This window comes from Ictalurus furcatus, chromosome 13 (assembly GCF_023375685.1).
Source record: "Ictalurus furcatus strain D&B chromosome 13, Billie_1.0, whole genome shotgun sequence".
Taxonomy (NCBI): domain Eukaryota; kingdom Metazoa; phylum Chordata; class Actinopteri; order Siluriformes; family Ictaluridae; genus Ictalurus; species Ictalurus furcatus.
In genome coordinates this window covers 22,841,347-22,863,176 of record NC_071267.1, presented here as the reverse complement: position 1 = coordinate 22,863,176, position 21,830 = coordinate 22,841,347, and the positions used below count along the sequence as shown (strand labels likewise).

General features: G+C 39.0%; 1 protein-coding gene across 4 annotated transcripts in view; it reads left to right on the top strand.

The window, feature by feature from the left end:
* The window catches only part of LOC128616664 (PH and SEC7 domain-containing protein 1-like), a 59,061-nt gene extending 37,760 nt beyond the window's left edge, over positions 1-21,301 (top strand). For 3 of the 4 annotated variants that reach the window (XM_053639335.1, XM_053639337.1, XM_053639336.1), the window contains 7 exons: positions 2,959-3,002; positions 10,514-10,683; positions 13,275-13,345; positions 15,165-15,322; positions 17,284-17,428; positions 17,535-17,678; positions 18,457-21,301. In XM_053639335.1, coding sequence (XP_053495310.1) covers positions 2,959-3,002; positions 10,514-10,683; positions 13,275-13,345; positions 15,165-15,322; positions 17,284-17,428; positions 17,535-17,678; positions 18,457-18,702 — 978 coding nt within the window. In that variant the 3' untranslated portion in view covers positions 18,703-21,301. The remainder of the gene's footprint in view (positions 1-2,958; positions 3,003-10,513; positions 10,684-13,274; positions 13,346-15,164; positions 15,323-17,283; positions 17,429-17,534; positions 17,679-18,456) is intronic. The other variant, XM_053639338.1, reaches the window with a different exon arrangement.
* The last annotated feature ends 529 nt before the right edge of the window (positions 21,302-21,830 follow it).

Genomic DNA, 21,830 nt, shown 5'->3' with positions numbered 1-21,830 from the left:
TCATCATGATCGGTGTAAACAGTCTGCATTCAGCTGGACGTCTACGCTCCCGTTCTCTCTGTTCTGTACGTTACGGGCGAGATTTCCGTATGATGGATCCATTTCGTTACCCGCGTACACCACGATCCCGTTCCCTCAAGCCACTAGTGTTCCCAGACCTGCTGGGCAAAGCTCAGGATGGCCAGAAACATCCACAGTTCCGCAAAAGGAGGGTATGCTGTCCATCAGCCTCAGTTTTCTCTGCATGCCTGTCTTACCTGTGTAGCCTATATATAGTGCTCCATCTCTTATTTAATCACCTTCCCCTTCCCTTCCTCACTCATTCACCTGTCTCACCCTTGCTCCAGGCTTGTGAAACATCTGTTTAGCAATACATTAGACATATTTCTCAGAGCTAGAAGATAAAATCGAAATCCAATTTCATTTTTAACTAGAAGTTGTGCTGTTTTGCACGGGGTATGCCTTTATTTTTTCCATTCTTCCAAGAATTATTGTTTAATATATTTGTTACAGATATTAACGTTTAAATATCTGAATATTTATTTATCGTGCTTTCCATTGGTCATTTGCATGTTTTTCTGAGCTTAACAAATGTGGAGACGTAAGTGATGCTTACAGCATGAACATACTTCCCAGTGGAGTAGTCAAGTGAAAAGTAGCATGTCTATACTATCACAAAATTTAGCAGTATACATGGACATAATTGGGGGGGGTGAATTTCCTATTGTATGTGTGTGTGTAGCCTTGACTACTCCACATGTATCATGTATTACTATGTTTTAAAGCAATATATTTAAGAAAAATGCAAAGCTGTGTGTGTATATGTATGTATATTATATATAATTAATTTATGTACACACACAGCTTTGCATTTTTTAAAAATATATATATATAATATACACACACACATTATATGTACATTAGATATAAATCCCTATGTGTATACATTATCCCCTTTGTGTGCTCTTAGTGGAAGATTAATTTTCCAGTAGCAGCATGTCCCAAAATGTTTTATTCCTCTTATACCTCAGTGATTTGTCAGCAAATACAATTTTAATTTATTAATGAAATACACACTGCACTTCTTAAACAATTATAGTTTTTTTTTACATTTAACATTATGTCTGCGACACAGTTCCTGTCATCACTTGAGTTATAGCAGCTGTTCCCTCACCGGCCCTGTTTTTTTCTCTTTTTTTCTTTCTTCTCTCGCTTGAAGTTAGTAAGACAAAAAAAATCACAGCTTGTCATTTTCCTGATAAACCAGAAATCCTAAACTGATCTGTCGCGAAGACTGTCCCATGGTAGAAGACTTCAAGTCTCCTTTTATGAATGATAAATGAATGTCTCTTTACAGAAAGCTTCTCCACATCAATGATTATACATTGTTCCATGTTAAATAACTTCACATTTTTAAACCCATTTATTAATTAGACTGATTAGCACCCACCATACAAGCCCCTGTGAATGAGCTGTTACTATAGAAACGATGACGCATTAGAACAAGCGCATTGATGGAAACCTATCATTTAGGGTACAGCTGCAATTATTGTCAGAGCTGTGCTGTTATGGAAAATTAATTGACATCTTCAGATTCAGACACTCGGCAGCACTGTGGTATAATAGCTATAAAGACACAGACATAATATCATTTTGCAGCTCTGAATGCAGGCAAAGGCATCCTCTAAACAGCTGTCGATCCAATTCCATTTCATTCTGACCCTAACATGTTTCAATGACGATGGTTTAACAGTGTTAAAGAAGGCTTCACATTGGGGTAATGGATCAGAATGCGTTGATATTGCTTTTTCACAGGTGGTGTCTACTTTTACAATAGCAAACATTGAGGACCTGTATGTACCAGTTACCAAAAAAGCACATTACTGCAATTACTGGGCAGTTGAATACAAGCAATGAATCAACATGGATGTGTTATGATGGGTATCATATATTATGCAGTAAAAATGGATTATTCTAGCAAGGAGTGGGTATTATCATCAGTACGTTTAGAGCTCTGACCAGCAAATAAGATGGCTAGTTTTATAGAATTTGTAAACAATTGAAAACCTGTGTGCATAAAATGAAACTTTGTTAAATGTGTGCTTTGTTATGGGTATTTCTGGTGCTTGTTAGCAAATCTCAGTAAAACCAAATGTGTTGAATATTTCTTCAAGTACCAAGATACTGTTTTATATTGCTTATCTGTACTGAATGTTTAAGCAATCCATTTTGAAATCCATATAATAAGCCATCAAATGTGCTGTTTACAATAATACAACTATTACCACGTTTACTGATGTGCACTTGCATGGAAAGTTGCTGAGTGCTTAGTGTTTGCTTGTATTTCCTAGTGCGTTATCTGTTCTTGTTCCAGCAAGCATCTTATCGTGAAACATACTATGCATCTTTAGAATGACGGCTATCATGATATATCACTCAGCTGTGATGTTAACTTATTGATGTAATCAATTTTGCAATGCACCGTATTATGAAATGGATATAACCTCACAATCCATTTTAACATTACCATTAACGTTACTCCTTGAATTAATATGCTGCGCTTGAATTGATGGCTGTGCTTTTATTTATTTATTTTTTCTTCTTCTTTTTTTCTTTTTATGTGGTAGCGCAGACGTCAAATAATCAATTCCATGAGCATAATTATCCAAAATGACGGCAGTCATGTTCGGCGGGTTCATCACAAATCATTCTGAATTTCTAATTAAAGCTGTGGGAGACTGATATTAATCACAAATAAGTCATTGTTGCCACGTTCTGCTGTGGTGATGATTACTTCTGTTTTTGATCCTCTGAATTGTGTTTTCTATAGATATGTTTGGGTAGACAAGATATTAGTGTTTCTGTACCACCATCAGAATAGTGTAACACACACACAGGCAGATATAACACACTCAGCATAATATTTGCATCTAATTCCCCTGTTGTGTCTCTTTGCAGGCTCTCTACAACTCCATTAAGAACGAGAAGCTTCAATGGACAATGTGAGTCTGTTGTTCTCTCTCCTACTGTACCTGCTCATGGTTCCAGATAGAAAATGGATCCTTTTTCATTTTACTTGACTACAAATGTCTGTTTCTGTACTGTGGGGGGAGGGGGGGAGCAATGACCATTTTAATGCCAAACAGTTTTTTTTTTCATGAACATATGTGCAGGTTGCAGCATATTTATGGTGTTTTCATTGATGAAATGGTACATGTTAGTATGGGTGTGTATATTGATGACGTCTGCTGTGATGATGCTGTAAGGGGCGTTGGGTAGGAGCATTACTGTGTCAAAGATTTCTATTCTTGCTTTTGCCATCGCAGTCACCAATTAATGTCCCTGGCTTTCCTGGTGCTGTTGCCATGGTTACGCCTCCATGGCTACCATAGCAGCAGCTCTTCTCCTCTTGTTGATCTGAATTCATTCTCACTCTTGCACGCACGCACACGCGCGCGCACACACACACACACACACACACACACACACACACACACACACACACAAAACAAGCAAAAGCACATAGCAGTGCATAGCAGTAGCTCTTTGAAACCTATGGCTGCCTTCTTCTATCCAAAATAAAGGTGTGCTCACAGTCCTCCTACTACCTGCCTTAAAATAGTCTCTCTTTCTCTCTCATTCACTCACTCACTCTCTCACACACACACACACACACACACACACACACACACACACACACACAAACTGCAGCAGAACACGTATCTCAAGAGATGCCAGTCCACTTTCTGCGGCATATCACAGGGAAATGATGTGATGCATTTCACAGTAGTAGTGTTATGCAAAAATGCTCACTGCTCCACATGGGTATGTGTTACACTTTCCATTTTATACATTATATATGAAGAGTTGTGGGCTGTTGTGAGGCAGTGCACAGTGTGCTGGAAATCTCCATACGGTATGTTACTGGAGAGAACCAGATTGGGGATATTGAGAAAGAAAGAACATACGAGTGAATTGGATGAGGAGACTGTATATAGAAATGGAAAAGGTTGAAAGGTAGCAAAACACAGGGATGAAAGAATACTGTGTGTCTTAATGTCAGTCATCTCTCACGATTTTGTAACCTTGAAAGGTGCATATGACCTCTCAGCTAGTGTTCCTCAATTGCTGATGGTTTAGGGTACTATATAATTTAGTGTGTGTGTGTGTGTGTGTATGTGTGTGTAGATATATGCGCGCTTGGGTTGAATATTAAGAAAGTAGAACGCTGAATTCATATTAATAGGTTAAACCCTTAGTTACTTTACTCAGTTGCCTAGGAAAAAAATCAATATGTACATCTCTTCAAGATCATTTAATAGTAAATAGTATTGTATAAAATTAAAGAATGGATTAAAAAATTACCATGGAATGCATCTTAAACCGGAGGCTACAGTGGCTTAGTGGTTCGCATGTTTGCCTCGCATCTCTGGGGTTGGCGGTTCAATTCCTGCATCCATCCTGTGTGTGTGGAGTTTGCATGTTCTCCCCATGCTTTGGGGGTTTCCTCCAGGTACTTCGGTTTCCTCCCCAGTCCAAAGACATGCACTGTGTGGTATCTCTAAACTGTCTGTAGTTTGTGAGTGTGCATGATTGTGCCCTGAGAAGGGTTGGCACCCCGTCCAGGCTGGCACCCTCCACTTTGTGCCCTGGGATAGTCTCCAGGCTCCTCGTGACCATGTGTAGTATAAGTGGTACAGAACATGGATACTTAAATGGATGGATGTATGAATGTATGGATGTATCTTAAACTTTGTTCATCTGCTAATTTATAAATTAAATGTCACTGTCCGTCTTTCTGCCAACCAGACCTTAAGATGAGTGTTCTGTACTTTGTGGTTCTGTATTTTGCCTCTTGTGTACTTTGTGGAGCTTGTTTTTGAGGTCAAGCCCTCACAATCACACAAATGTTACGTTCCAACAAGCTGTCGGTCACATGACTGCATTGTGCAAACTAAATTAAGCAGACCAGGCTTTATAACGTTGATTAATGTTTTCAGTTGATTTGAAAGGAGATGGTTCTGGGATTTTCAAACTACTATGCTCCTGAGCTTTTCACATTCAACCTTTGCAAGGAATAGTGCAAAAAGCTACAACCAACCAAGGATTCTTTATGGAGTCAAAGCAGCATGGGGAGAATCATGCAACCAAACGAACACGCTGCAACGGAGTTAATCCTGAGTGTGCAGAACGTCATCTTATTGGACTTTCTCTTAAAGAGAAAGACCATGTTGGGTGCCATCTCATGTCATGAGTGTGTAATAAGAAATAAAGTGTTTCTCTAGTGTGGGCAGAAGTTTTGATGAGTGGTAAAAAAGTTGCCTGAATCCAGGTGCCATTTGCATCATACTGATTGAATGATGTAAGCACCATGAGTCCATGGAGTCATCCTGTTTGGTATGAACATGGCAGGCCAGTGGTGGCAGTGTGATGTGGGTATTTGTTGTTGTTGTTGTTCTAGCTCACACTAGGGCCTCACAGTATTGTTGCAGATCAAATTCATCCTTTCTTGGCTAAACTTTGTCCACATTCAGATTAAAATACAGTATATTTTACAAGTTTGAGTTTTATTGTCATATGCTCAAATACAGTGTACAATATTCAATGACATTATTACTTGTATGTTCAACAGCAGCAATAGACATGAGCATAATTATGTACATTATTTACATGACTGAGTGTGTCAGTGCTAAGTTGCAAGTTCACGTTATAATTATGTGTTTGGATGAGAAGTTATTTACTCGTCACCCCAAAGTACTCCACAAACATGTCTGCATATAGATGATGATGGTGCAGCATGTAGTGTTGCCATCTCACAGCTCTAGGATCCTAGTTTCGATCCAGAGCTCCAGGTTACTGTCTGTGTTTGTCCTTGTTTATGCATGGGTGTCCTCTAGGTACTTTGGTATCCTCCTACCTCCCAAATGCACTGGTTTCCCATCCAGGGTGTATTTCCGCCTAACGCCCAGTGTTCCCAATATAGGCTCTGCATTCACCACAACCCTGACCAGAATAAAGTGTTCATGAATGTCAGCTAGTTTTATTTACTTCAGTGTCGTGCACTGTCTCCGGATATCTATCTCAAGCAATCAAGCATTTTTGAGATGGAGGAGGGAAGGGGTGTTTACAACAATAATTTTTTGAAAATTCAAGCAAAACACCCCCAGAATCTTGCAGAATTAAGGCCCAGGTTTGACCCTGTTCAAGATGGACAAAGTAGTATAATAAATAAGACTGTGAATATATTTTTGATATTAGATTAAGAATTTTTTGGAGGGATGTTCTGTTCTCTGATTCACTGCCAGTTATACACAGATCTTTGGCTGGAAGAGCTGTGTGTTGTACAGAATTTTCCAGAATTTCATTAATTTCTCCACCTTGTCCCATGTGAATGTGTAACAGATGAAGTTCTGCTCAGTGCTTGCTGCCGGTGGTATTTCTGTGACTCCTCTCATCTCTCATGTGTATATTATTCTGTTGAGATTTTATGTCAGCTTTTAATTGTTGGCCTCCATTTTTCACAGCTTGGCTAAATGTCATGGTTATATATCTTGTCTCAGAAGCTGAATAGCTTTTGAAATGATGCATCAGTGCGTGATGGCTGTGAAAATGACAAGGCTGCTGGTGTTGTTGTTTTATTAATGGTTCATTCTGGGATCTGGATATTCGTCTGTGTGCAGAGAGGAATATCAAAGCTGGCACGTTTAAGGTTTCAGGGTTCCATCTATAAAAAATTTTTTTAGGATATTAAGCCATAAAATATACTTTTAAGCACTAATTTGGTGTAAAAGGTCTTGTGTGTTTAATGGTGTGTAAATAACATGGGCGTAACAGTAATCAATTTTTGCCAAATAGAAAATATAGAACGTCATATTTCCAAGGTCTAAAGATAGCAGTTTATGTAGGGTAAGGGGAATCTGTGATTGAAAGGAAAGGGTTTTTGTGTGTAAACAGATTCCCAGGTACTGTATGTGTGAATGTGTTTTGTGGCAGTGCTTTGTTTATGCAACAAAATGCCAGTGAATTTGGATGGCTGCTGTTAGACCTGTTCTTTTTCGTGTGAGTGCATGTGCTAAGGTGGGGTTCTTTTTTGTGGGTGTGTGTATGCATCGGTGTGTGTGCGTGTTTTATGTGTCCTCATTAGCCGCCGCACTCCTTCTTGCATGACATTTTTTTTTGTTCCTACTCACTGCTGTTTCATTAATACACACTTCAGCCTCTGCCCTGGGTTTGTCTTTACACGTTAATTATCTATTATCCTCAACAATGATTGGCACCTGACTGAGTCACAAAACATGGTGTCTAATTAGCAAGTGTATACAGAAACTTAGCATTTTACTATACTTTGATCAGGTTGGCCATGGGCATTAATTCTACAAAATTATGCATGGAAGGGCTGGGAATGTCACTGTTCCGTCTTCGCCCATTCCTTCTCATACTAAATATCAGTTTGTTTCACGTCCTATAGCATCAGAAGCACTTTGCTTGCACATGAATTTTAATGAACCTAATGAAGAAACCCTGTGTAATACACTGAAATCTTTACAACTGAAGCATTGTGCACAGCACGTACAGGCATAATTGTGTACCTACAAAAGTCCTGTATGGTGGATAGACCTGTATGTTATATTAAACATTATATAACACCACCTTCCTTTAGAGTTCTCTTTTCTTTGTTTTACCCTTCATCATGCACATGTCAGTCTGCACAGTTTCTGCCTGGTTTTTTTTTAAATTATTTTTTTATTTTTTTATTCCTTTGTGTGAGATAATGCTGGCAGTTACCAGGCAACAGGCTTGAAGTTTTCCGCATATGCTCCGTCAGTCAGCCGTGTGTGTGTGTGTCGGTTGACCGCTGCACTTTTTCTCTGCTCGTCAGTGATGAAACCACTCAGGGTTCAGCCTCTGGTTAAGATCCATTTTAGCTTTTTTGGCCCACGCTTTGAGCTGTAAAATGGCACAGTATTTCAGCAGAGTTTATCTTATTGATTTTGACATGTTCACAGTGGCTTATATAACACCAAAATGGTTTTATACAATCATCCATCCATCCATTTTCTATACCGCTTATCCCAGGGAGCATGGTGCACAAATCGGGGTACACCCTGGGCACGGTGCCAATCCATCGCAGGGCACAATTCACATTCACACACCCATTCATACACTACGGAAATGCCAATCAGCCGATCATGCATGTCTTTGGACTGGAGGAGGAAACCGGAGTACCCGGGGGAATCCCCTGAAGCACAGGGAGAACGTGCAAACTCCGCACACAGGGCAGTGGCGGGAATCAAACCCCCAACCCTGGGGTGTGAGGTGAACGTGCTAACCACTAAGCCACCGTGCGCCCGTTTTATACAGTCATTAAACCACAGTGTTCTCAGGGCCTGTGTTTACAACCTGCTGTGTGCATCTGTAACTGATTTGTGGCACTGCATTGTTATTTCATTAATGTAAGGTTGCTGGTTTTACCCCTGTGCTTGATGACTATTATATAAAACCAAAAAGCCACAGTTTAAGACCTTGGAGTTGCTCATGAATAAATTCCCATATCAAACTGTATAGCATCACTGATGAAGTATATCCCGAAAGCATACGTTGACTCTGCAGGATGCTGAGAAATTAATACATGCTTTTTCTAATCTCTAGCTATTCTATTGTGTTGCTGGCTGACTGCCTTGCTGCTTCTTTTAAGTAAAAACGTTAGTGATTTCAGAAGTTCATCTCCATATCAGGAAAAGAATATACCCAGTTCTGTAGTCAAGTTTTACATGTAGTACAAAATCTCTCTTTTCAGTGTTTAAATATCTGAATGGTTTAACTCTGGCATTTCTTGCTGGTCTTCTGAAGCAGTATACAGTAGCCCATCCCAAATATTTTACTTAGCTGACAGAAGCCTTGACAGAATCTTGACTCTTGGTCCCAAGTATCCGTCACAGCTCAGCAACTCCTGTAAGAGTGTTTCAGAGAACATTTTGAACATGTTATTACTCTATAGGTGTTTTTAAATACAGATTTAAAAAATTACTTCTCTAGCATGATCAGTTCTTTATGTTTTCTTATCTAAGATATGTTTTAATTAATTGTAGTATTTTTCATATTTAATTTGTTTTAGATTTTTATGTGCTTTGTCACACACTTGATGGTTTACTGGATAATGAAAGGATCTTCGATTCTCCATGGGGGAAAAAAAAAAAACGTGCAGTACTGTCACATACAAAACATCTCTGTGCTGAGAACATGTTGACATGAGCATTCAAGTTTCTTCCTGCCACGATTTCATAGTTTTGACAGACTGAACAATATGTTGTGTCCATTTTGGCCTCCACTTTCTGGTTTCTGAAACTCTGGGATTGTTTACAACAAGAGAATTAAAAACTCGTCATTAGAGTCATAATGTGCCACATAAAACCTTGAAGGGTTCCCTCCTGAGAGCGACAGAAGCCAAACAATCCTTTTTGTGTGTGTGTGTAAATAGTTAAACATGAAATCTTCTATATGTTAAGCAGTTGAAGATGTTGGACTCAAAATTAAACACGTCTACACTCCAGGGCAAAAAAAGCCAGACTAAGACCAAAATGGCAAAATATTAAGCTTTTAATGGTCTTACAACAAATTATTGGTCAGAATATTAGCAAATACATAAAGTACCTTAGTATGGGATAGCTTTTCCCTTTGCTTTCTGTAAACGTTTAAGTCTTGTGGGTAAAATTGCAGACAGCTTTGTATTTTGTTTTATTTTATCTATTTTATTTTTACTTTTATTTTAATTTTGTACACCCAGACATGTGTTAGTTTGAATTTGACGTCAAACATTTTAATCATTATCAGGATTTTACCTTTGTGCACAAGACTATAAAAGTGAATTTCCCGGTTTCTAGATTTTTCCCCGAACAGTTCACTGCAGCCAAAGTGAACGAGCAAACGGTGGAACACGAGATCTCAGGAGTGCATTTGTTTAATTCTTGCTAATTTTTAGGACTAGTAATATTTTGCTCTTTTGGGTTTGGCTCATTGTTTTTGCCCAGGAGTGTAGATGAGGAGGAGGAGGAGACTCTTCAAGAAAGTTTTTTAAAAAGTTTTCTGTTTATAGAGTTTGTGAGTAGCATCTACTGTCCCTGTGCAACTTTGTCTTGTTAAATGATGCAATCTTGCACACTGTGGATTAATATCCTCTCAACAAGGGGTGTTTCAGCAAGCATAATGTGAAGGGCGGGGGGGGGGGGGGGGGACAGATAGTATGGAGAAGAGCAAGTGTTATGGAGTCAACTTTAGAGACAACCGTCTGATATGAGCACAAGTCAGGACAGCTCATTAGCAGGCACAGTGCCATGCATTCAGCCATGCATGCTGTATAAAATAGGGACCCAGAATAGGGCAGCAGAGCTTTATATTTAATTCACTAGTAATTATATGTTCTACCATACCCTAATTGATCATCCTGAGGGCTTCATTTTACTAAGAATTGGGTTTGTGTGTCTAAGCTAATGGGATTTTTCTTTATGTTCTTTAGTGATGAGGAGTTGCGTAAGTCGTTCTCGGAGTTGGGAGATCACCGTGAAGACACAAATTCAAGAGGCATGAAGTGCACAGGGAGTGGGATAGTACAAGGGTCTGGTGCACTTCTCTACATGACCGGATTCTTGGTCCGCAAAGTCCACGCTGACAGTGACGGCAAAAGAAGTATGTTTTATTATTCACTTCTTTTATCATTTCAAGTAAAGACAGGTGTGTGTATATAGACCAAAGCTTGTGGCTGGACTGTGTGGAATATGGGGCTGCAGGGAGTCACTGATAAAACTCAGACAATAAATACGTTTACGTCTACGTCAAATTCCTTTTAAGGTCTATATTTAGGTTGCAGCCATATTCCGAATACGGGATGTTTTACAACCCCAATCCCAAAAATGTAAAATGGAAATAAAAACAGAATGCAAGGATTTGCAAATCTTATAAAGCCATATGTTATTCACAATAGTACATAGAAAACATATTAAATGTTTAAAGTGAGGAAATGTAGCATTTTAAGAACCAAAAAATAAGGTAGTTTTGAATTTGATGGCCGCAACACGTCCTAAAAAAGTTGGGACGGGGCAACAAAAAGGCTGGAAAAGTAAGCGTTACTAAAAAGAAACAGCTGGAGGTTAGGTCAATAGGTCAGTAACATGATTGTGTATAAAAGAGTATCTTAGAGAGGCAGAGTCTTTCAGAAGTAAAGATGGGCAGGGGTTCACCAATCTGCGAAAAACTGCGTCAACAATTTGTGGAACAATTTCAGAATGATGTTCCTCAACGTAAAATTGCGAAGACAGGACATAATCAAAATCATCAAAAGATTCTGAGAATCTGGAGAAGTCTCTGTGCACAAGGGACAAAGGTGAAAATCAACACTGCATGCCCGTGATCTTCGGGCCGTCAGGCAGCACTGCATTAAAATCAGGCATGATTCTGTACTGCATGGGCTCAGAAACACCTCCAGAACTCATTGTCTGTGAACACAGTTCGCCGTGCCATCCACAAATGCTGGTTAAAGCTCTATCATGCAAAGAAGAAGCCATGTGATCCATTTATGGTCCAGAAACGCCGCCGTCTTCTCTGGGCCAAAGCTCATTTCAAATGGGCTGAGGCAAAGTGGAAAACTGTTCTGTGGTCAAACGAAGAGAAATTTTAAATTCTTTTTGGAAACCATGGATGCTTTGTCCTCTAAACGGAGAGGGACCATCCGGCTTTTTATCAGCACTCAGTTCAAAAGCCTGCTTCTTTGATGGTATGGGGGTGCATTAGTGCCTATGGAATGGGCAGCTTGCACATCTGTAAAGGCACCATCAATGCTGAAAGGTATATGCAAGTTTTAGAGCAGCATATGCTTCCATCCCAACTTTACTTCTGAGAGACTGTGCGTTTCTAACATACTCTTTTTATACCCAATCATGTTACCGACCTGTTGCCAATTAACCTAATTAGTTGCAAAATGTTCCTCCAGCTGTTTCTTTTTAGTAACATTTGATATGTTTTCTATGTTCTATTGTGAAAAACATATGGGTTTATGAGATTTGCAAATCATCGCATTCTGTTTTTATTTACATTTTTACACAGCCTCCCAAGTTTTTTGGAATTGGGGTTGTATATGCGTACAGGTATCGGAATAATCCCATACACATGGTTGTTGTAAGTATTCCTAAATACCTAGCCTACAGCTAACCATCTGCTAGCATCCACAATGCCTTGCAGACTGAGCATGTGCATCTATATCCTTTCAGTGGCTTTTCTGAATACATTGTTTACATGCAACAAATGTCCGATTAAAACGGACATATTCCAGGGGTGGGAATGAGAATTTGGGGAATCAGAATATTATCTTAATAAAGGAAATTGGATTTCAGCATTTATATGACTCAATACTAATTAGAATATCACCAATTAATATCGGAATATTAATGTGCATGTAATATCTTCTGGAAAGAACTGCGTTCATTAATATGGTGCTACAAACACTGCTAACCACTAGAGGGTGCTAATCTCTTACTTTTTGTGAATCTGGGTTTTTGGATTGAAGCCCAGTGTGGCTCAAGTCAACAGCTGTTTGTAATTTAGACATTACATTAGTCTCACGTCATAGTTTTTAATAGTCCAAACATCAGTCACAAGACATTTTGTAAGAAACAATTTTGGCACAATTTGGAATTTGAGTAGTATGAATTATTGCTGCTTGAAGCAACTGATTATTGGACCAAATACAACCTAATAATGGACACTGTGTCACCAGTTAATTCCCAAGACATTTACTATAATGTGCCAGTGGAAAAATAAACACTTTTTAAACTTTGCTCAGTCACTATCACAAATCTCTAAACAACAACTGTAACCTCTCATGAACTCTTTATATCTTCCACTATAAATATTGAAAGCTGACTAGCAGGGTTTTTTTTTTTTTGTCACTATCAGCCTCTGGCTTGCACTTTAGGAATCTAGTGGTAGACCATTTAAAGCTGCTTTGTGATAGTGTGTATAGCAATAAAAATGAAAGTGCTGATAGTTTTCATATCAGTTTCCCAGTTTAATATCTTTGTACACATATAAGATGTCCTGCTAGTCTGTGTCTCGTCATTATGAAGAAATAAAAGGATTTTATTTAAGTGGTGAACTGGGAGAGAAGAACAGCTTAAACTGGCATATTGAGCCTTTTCTACTAATACACACACTAGTCCAGTTGTGGTCAGAACTCTCTGTCAAGGTAATACATTAACCAGATTCTATAATTTTGTGAATTACAGCCCCACGGGGGAAGAGAGGTTGGAAGACGTTCTGTGCTGTCCTGAAGGGTCTTATTCTTTACCTCCAGAAGGTGAGACAACTTTCTTTCTTCCTCCTTTTTTCCAATCTCAAAGAGCTCATGGTCCTTGCTTGCTTAGTCACTGCACTGTTAAATTAATTCTCCACAAGGGGGAAGTCATGTAGCAACATGGGTGGTTGTGATTTCTTGATACGTCATATTTTTGACGAGAAGAATGGACGCTCTATATTTGTGACGCTATGTCCTTGTCCCGTCCCCCCCCCCCCCCCCCAATCTTGCACATACCTTTTGTAAACAGGAATAAAATCACATGAGCCCTCTTTCATGTAAGACAGAGATTTACCTGACTGCCGTAATGCCAAAACTTTTATGGAAAGAGTGCATGATTGAAAAAGAATTTGGGATATTTTTTTTTATTGTCCAAGATGTGATGCCCACCTTTTTTTGAGGGATGAGACAAAACCTGCTTTTAATAAAAACAAGAACTCTACCGGGTGCAAAAGTTCAGACACACTCATTCTTTATTTCCTTTTTTTTTTTTTTTTTCCATGTTTTTGAATAATAGTAGTCATCAAAACTCTGGAGTAACACAAATGGAACTATGGGAATTATGTTGTGATAAAAATATCCAAAATAAATCAAAATAATTTAGTATTTTAGCATCTTCTTGCCTAGAATTTCCAGAAATGTATTATTGGTGTCTTCTCAACCGATTTCTTGAGGAATTTCCCTCAGATGCTTTTTAAACAGTATTAAATGTCCACCTATGCTGGACATTTATTGGCTGATTTTATTGATACTGGGCCAGTGGGAAAATTCCAGAGCTCAAAGCTGATGTTGAAAGGCTTTGCTCTACCACTGGAGTGACTATTTCCACATGTTTGCTCCAGAGGAGTGCTAAAATGCTGCTGACGGTGTTCTTTTCCGAGGGCCAACGGCATAAGTCTGTCTCCTCTCAGCCAACATGTCAGTTCCAGCTCAGTGTGCGAGTAAGCCGCTTTTGCACAAACAAATGCCAGGAATACGTATTATCTTTCTATTCTCTTAACATTTATCCTGTTATGCATGTAAGATTGAAGGTCTATATCTGTTATAGGTCTAAAGGTTACATCAGCACATAAGTATTGTGACCTTCTCAAAGATAACTTCTGTGTGATGATAACCGACCACGCTTTAGATTGCGGTTGTCATGTTCGCATCATAAACTAGAAAAGCCTATTAGGTTTTCATATGCTAATACAGGCCAGGCATCAAGGGATTATCAGGTGGAAATGTGTTAGGTATGTTGCTAGTTTGCCTAAAATAAGAAATTATTATTATTATTATTATTATTATTATTATTATTATTATTAAACAGTGTGTTTTCTAGCAGTTTCATTTTCAATCCTTTAACCTTCTTCTCAGCCGTTTGGTAGAGCACATTTTAAGTCACTACATCTTACTGAAAAAATGTGTTGAACTTAGCTCAGCCTGATTGAGCCATCTCTTCCACTCGGTTTAGGTAGCTATGTTATGTTAAAAACGTTCACTAAATGTTGGCTGTGTCTTGAAATAGTGTGACTATTCAGTTCACCTTCTTACAGGAAGTTAGCAACAAGAGGGTCAGTCCAGACATCAATTTCTGGGTTTTATTCGACTTTTTCTAAAAGATTTTGGTATTTGGTAAATGTATTTATACTTTTACCATGAAGTGACTCAGTGCTTTCAATGTCAGCTATGCTAGGCCTGTACTAAAGTAAACTGTGGGGTCTGTTAAAAACATTGATTTTTTTTTTGTTATTGCCCCAAGGGAATTTTTAAAAATGCAAAGAAAACAAATTTCCATTGTTTTTTTCTTATTGGGGATGTTAAATGGTTATTTCTGTTCCAGGGTGAGTTACGTCCTGATAAGCAGCTTTCTGATGAAGATATGAAGAATGCTGTGTCCATCCACCACTCACTGGCTGTTAGAGCCACCGATTATCACAAGCGGCCAAACGTATTCTACCTGCGCACGGCCGACTGGAGGGTCTACCTTTTCCAAGCCCCGTGAGTACCACACGCAAACATGCTCTCTGTTTCCGAGTGCTCTCCTAGGGCACATTCACAGTATGTGTCCACCTGCAAATTTTGCCAGTGCCAAAAACAGTGGATGTTGCTGCTCAGTTTCTCTTCGTTCTTTGATGTGGAGGACTTAATTTACTACAGCAAACACCAGTTAGTGTCAGGATCCCCATGTTGCCAGCGTTATACATCAGATCCAGATGCAACACACTGAACTTTGGGGGGGGGGGGGGCATGGGATGGGCAGTCCCTGACAGTTCCAAGTTCTTTACCATTTTAAAACATTTTTGAAGTCATCCAGATTAAAAAAAATAATAATAATACATTTCTGGTTATGTTTCTAATCCCAGTGTTACTTTTTTTTTTTTGTCAGGTTACTTCCAAAAACTACATTCTTCTGACTTCATGTTTAACCTATGTGCTGCTTTTTTTCTTTAACAGATGTTCATGCACTTAGGTAGACAGGGATGGAAGCGAGTTGCATGACAGAACTCCAATTCCCACCCTGGTATTGACTTATTGTGTCATTGTCAAGTCAACACCCAATCACTCCAATTTACACAAAGAGCTTTTATGCTGCAATAATGCCTAGCAAATCAAAGAAAGATGTATTTTTTCCCAATAACAACAGCATTCCATCTAGCGCACCGATCTCAAGGCCTGCAGGCTATATATAGCATGCTGCCACATTTTCTTTGGCGCTGACACTCGGGAGTGTATTTGCTTCCATATGAGGAAATACAAGCAAAGCGATATATCCAGTGGAGAACAATACAAGGTAGTGCTACCATACAAGATTTTTCATTGAGTTCTAGAGAAGCAAAATGCACAGAGTAGAGGTGTAAGACCCAGAGTAAGTTGTGTTGTTTTTATTAATTAATTAATTGATTTTTTTTTTGGGGGGGGGGGGGGGGGGGGGGGGGGGTTGGCGTTTTAGGGGTTCATTCCACCGCTGAGGGATAGTTAGTTTGAAGGTTCTGGAAAGGGACCTTGAGGCACGCTGAGTAAGCATTACGAAACGTCGGTCATAAACAGATCGCAGATTGCGTGAGTGTTGAGGTAGGGGGTGCTGTTCCAGACACGGTCTTGTATGTGAGCATCAAGGCCTTGAATTTAATGCAAGCGGTTACAGGAATCCAGTGGAGGGAGATGAAGATGGGTGTAACTTGAATTCTTTCACTTTAAAGCAGGTGAACTCCGTGGAAGTCTGCTGTGCCTGATTCAAAAACCATTCAGATATGCATCGGGTGTCTGGCTTTAGTGTGATTCGATCATCCAAAAACATGTCTCAAAACGAAAGTTGCATTCGGTCAAGTGTTATGGGGGATAAGGGCATGTCTGTGGGGGGAGTTCTTTTTCTTTTTCTTATAACTATATATTTTTGATATTTGGCAAACTGTTGTATTTAAAAACTTTAATTAGTATAATAGCTGTTAGCCTTTGTTTCCCGTAGAAATGGCTTTCTACTTACAGAGCCTACGTTATTAGTGTTCATCGATAGAATAGGTTACATCTTATAAACTAATAGCCTTGCATTATAGCCCATTAAGGCCTCACAAAAAGTGCGTATGTAAAAAAAAAAAAAAAAAAAAAAAAAAAGCTGATTTTAAGTTTGATATTGCTGATCTAGTATGTATTTTGGATTGGATATGTTTTCTACTGAGCTTGTGTATCCCTAACTTCCTGTCCCTCAGGAGACTTTGTTCTGCTCTACTTGCTGTTTGCCCCAGTTAGAATGGAAGTTTGTGTGTGTGCGTGTGTGTGCATGGTAATGCACATTACTCTGAAATGTATTTTCCTCTCTAAAGCAGTTAACCATATTTCAACTAAAATGTATTTCATTCAAGCATCCAGTTGCACTGTATGTCTGTCAGCTGAAGACATAAACCAGATTCAAAGTCCGATGATCCGTTGACCTGTGTTTGTGTGTGGGCATGTGCATGCAGGAATGCAGAACAAATGCAGTCTTGGATCACCCGCATAAACACAGTAGCAGCCTTGTTTTCTGCCCCACCCCTCCCAGCTGCCATTGGCTCCCAGAAGAAATTCAGTCGCCCTCTGCTACCAGGCTCTGCTTCTAAACTCTCACAGGTCTCATGACTAGAGCATACAGTATAAATCTGCATGTTTTTGGGATAAATACCTGACCACCCCATGCATGCCATTGTGAAGCCAGTTAACCTGTGTGTATGTGTAGGAGGAGCAGGTAGAGGCTCACGAGGCTCGCTTTCATGCCTCCTCCACGGAGTTGGTGGAGCTCCGGTCATACCCACCTGACCGGAAAGTCAAAGGTCGTGAGCTTGAGGAGTACCGACTTAGGGAAGAGTATTTGGAGTTTGAGGTGAGAGACTTCTGTGAATTATTAAGCATTCAAGATCTGCTATTCAACTTTAGTTTAGTTTATTTAATTGGCCATAAATATTTCAGAGCTTTAATTTTAGCAGTGTTTTGTTATTTTTGTTGTGTCAGGTGTTATATGGTCAGCTGCAGAATTTTTGGCATCCTTTAAAAGAGTGGGCAAAAATGTTTGTCATTCAACGAAGGGGTGGGTGGGAGTGGGCTGGGTGGTTGAGTGGTGTGAGAAATAAATATAACACATTACAATACAGAATAACTGAGTGTTCTACTAACTTGATAGTTATTGTGGGAAGGCACTGACCGCTTCATCAGATCTTAATTGTTAAAAAGCATTTAAGTGCAAAACATTTTTGCATGTGTTAACAGCCCCCGCCCCCCCCCCCCAACCCACCGCCTTATGTAATTTTTATTTTTTTTATTTATTTATTTTTTTATTTTTTTTATTTTTAAAGTGTGCCAATAATTTTGGAGCTTACTGTGTATTATCTGATTAGGATTATAATGTGTGTCTCAATGCACATTATTATATTAGGGGTGGATGATGTAGCCCAAATTCTGTTTTTTGGGGGCAGGAATGGTTTTGTATAGAAAAACTGACTAGGCTATACAAATGAAATTAATTAAACATGTTACTGGTGTCTTTCATAAATTCAGCCTACCACACACAAAGAATCAAACCAGAGAAATAAATTACTTATAGACATGATTGGATTAATATGTTGGGATTATGTGTATACTGTACTCACTCTTTCCCCTGACAGAAAACCCGATACGAGACGTACAGCATGCTGCTGAGAGCGAAGCAGCGCTGTGGGAGTGACGATCTTTCAGTTTTCGAGGCCATGCTGCTGGCAGAAGGCTCTCTACAGAGGGCTCAGTCCAGCCCCAGTCTCCAGGAGAGCATTGGCACATGCAGCATCAGAGACAAGGTTCCTCCTGTCACGGGCAATGGCACCGGCACCAGCCAAGGCCAGAGACACAGCTATCGTCAGGCTGTCAGGAAGTGACTCAAAAACCTCACAGAAAGCTCTTCGTACTAGAAAGGAAGTGAGGTCATTCTCTTTTCCTGCTCTCTGTGCCTGGAGGTAGTGGCATTGATCCAGACTGAGTCTGACTCTGAGATCAGAGTCACAGTGCAGGTGCTGAGTAATGATGTGGAGGTAGAGGAACGTGTGTGAGACACTCCATGGTGTTTGTCAAGGGCTGACTTGAGAGACAGAAGGAATTTATCTGCTCGTCTTTCTTTCACATCTTCAGTTTCCATGTGTTCTTTGGATTTGCACACTCTCGCTCAAATTTCAGATCAAATCAATCCTAGGACCAAAAGAGCTCTGTACCTTTAAAAATGACTGTTAGCACTGCAGCATCATAACCGCAGCTGTGTAAGGGTCATTCAGACAAAATCAAATCGGCGGTGTTGGCGATCTGTCTTTTTACAATACATACTGAAATACCACTCACTACTCATATTAGTTAAGCTCATAGGAACAAAGGGCATCTCATTCCACAAGGTCACATCTGATTTGTGCCCACAATTTTCTACATGCTTATATAGCACAGAGCTGTTACATTTCTGTATGAAGCTGGACTGAATCACAAACAGCTCCCTGTAGGATTTTAGTGCAGTACCAAGGGTGTGAAATCTTATGCCCTGTGTATAGCAATATAGTCAAGCCGGAAGCCATTTTGAATAGATTCTGTCCAGCCCTTTATTTTAACCAGAAATCACTTCCCAGAATCAACCATGGTGTAAAGATGTGTCTGACTGACTGACGTGACGTGACTGACTGATGTGAATGAGCACTAAAAATAATGCCCTGTGGCAATACAACTTTAAAAATGTCTTGTGGACTGAGCAGATAATATTTGTCGAGGGATCAAACAAGTGGCTTTTCATTTTGAATGCAAAAAATTATTATGCCCCAGAATGTCTCTTGCACTCAAATATTCTTACCTTTATTATACGTCTCTGGAATTTATTTACCTTTGAATATTATAACTTGTTACTTGTCCTTGTTCTTTTATTTATTTTTTTTCTTAGTTTTCTTGGCTGAGTGTTTTTGTCCAATGTGGCCAGCATGGCTGAATAGTGATGGCTTCTTGTAATCTCCTCTTTTCTGCAGAAAAGCAGTGAATCTAGTGATGATGAGAAATATACCATGTCATTTGGCTGTCTTTTAGGCTTCACATGTTTCTTACCTTGCTTTCTGAATGACCCGTATTACACCTGGTAGTTTCATGCATCTCCGATGTTCAGATTAATTCTGGATGTAATGCATTTAAAACTACTTAAATCCGATTTGTTAACCATTTTCATGTATGTGAAGGTCACCTATGATAACCAAAATCCTGGCACCAATATATTACATCCGAAGAAAGCTGGCACCATTGATATATTTAAAAACCTGCACACACATTGTTTTTTTTTTTTCCTTCTTTTTTTTCTTTTTTTTTTTTTTTAAGGCAACCATATTTGCATAGGACAACTAGGTCAAAGGTCAAAATAGAAAGCTCATTATGAGAGAGAGAGCAATCTAATTTCAATCTGGCCATAGAACCATAGATATTTCGCCCATAAAAGGAAATGTAAATCTTATCAAAATTCAATTTAAATACAAGACACATGTAATGACTAGGTGTCAGTGTGAGCAGTTGTTACAATTCAGTCCATTATTGTGTTATGTTTTCTATGTGTATATGAATGAGTGTTTGGAAAAAAAAATCATCAAATGTATGTTGAATGTTCGGTACATGGATGGATCATGGATTATCAGTTTATGGATCATCAACTGCAGCTTGTTCAGCATAGGCCTATATTTGTATGCTCAGTCAGAACATTTCCATGTTAAATTATTTGGCACGCTTTGACCTGTGCGAGAGATATTAATACACAGGTGAAACTGTAATGTCTGTATAATGTATGTATATTAATTACTGAGGCATCGTCTATTAGAATATTATTAACTCAGTGAGTCATGGTGATGAGATTCTGCAATCACATTTAGAGTACATTTGTTCTCACCATATAATATATTTATTATTCTGTTTGGTAAAATGGTTTCAGCAAGTAAATGTGGCGTAAAAAACAAACGTCTGTTTTTTGGGGGGGTTTTTTCCACATCTTTTCCTGACCTTGTTTTAAAGAGATTTGAGAAGAGGAGAAGTAGGTAAAACGAATAAACATGAATTGATTGTAATCGAATATGCATTAGTTAAATTGCATACACACATTTGTTGATTTCCATTGATGAACTCTATGGTTACGAGGGGGGGGTGGATATTGGACGTTGTGCACTCTTAGAAGAAGTGTTCTTCAAGGATACTGCATTAAGATCTTTGTATAATAAGAGTCCTTAACTTCTTAAATGGTTTCTACCTTTTCTGACAGGGCAGTACTCTGTTTTAACTAAGATTCACTTATGAAGTACGTTTAAAACAATTTGTGTTGACCAAAGTGCCTAACTAAAATGGAAATAAAATAAACAAAAAATAACAAATAGCATAAGAAATGTAAAAATAAATCTGTAAATAATCCAAAACAAATTGGATTAGGGGTGAATTTTCTCACCCCAGTCCAGTGCCCAGTGCTACCAGGACTGGCTTTGGATCCACTATAACCCTCATCAAGATAAAGCAGTTTCTGTAGTGTTCTGAATTGATGGTGGTGGCTAATCTTCTTCAGTTTGTGCCTTCTTGCTTTTCAGCATTCAGGAAGATTTTTCCAGCCTGCCATCTAGTCCTCCCAGTAACCTCGCTCATGGCAGCATACCTAGCCTAGGTTTAAGGTGGAGAGAAACCTTTTTGAAGTTCTCATGGATTTTATAGCTGCTAAATCAGTGCGTGTTCTCAGTGGGACTATATAGGTAAAACCAGCTCCATGTGAGATTGTGGAGAGGAGCCAGAATGGAGCTTACATGTGAAAACTAGGTTTAGCAGGCAGACCTTTTACGGAGAAGTATTTGTGCACTGCACACTTGGAATGTCTTAGAAGTGCATTAGAGCTGATGCATCCTAAGTTGACTGAAATTATGACATGATAGCAGGATAAAATACTAAAGCTTTCTATAATCCGCATATTGTTAGTTTTGTATCCTCATTGAGTGGGCTTTAATAATGTGAGTTGCTCCAGAAGAAA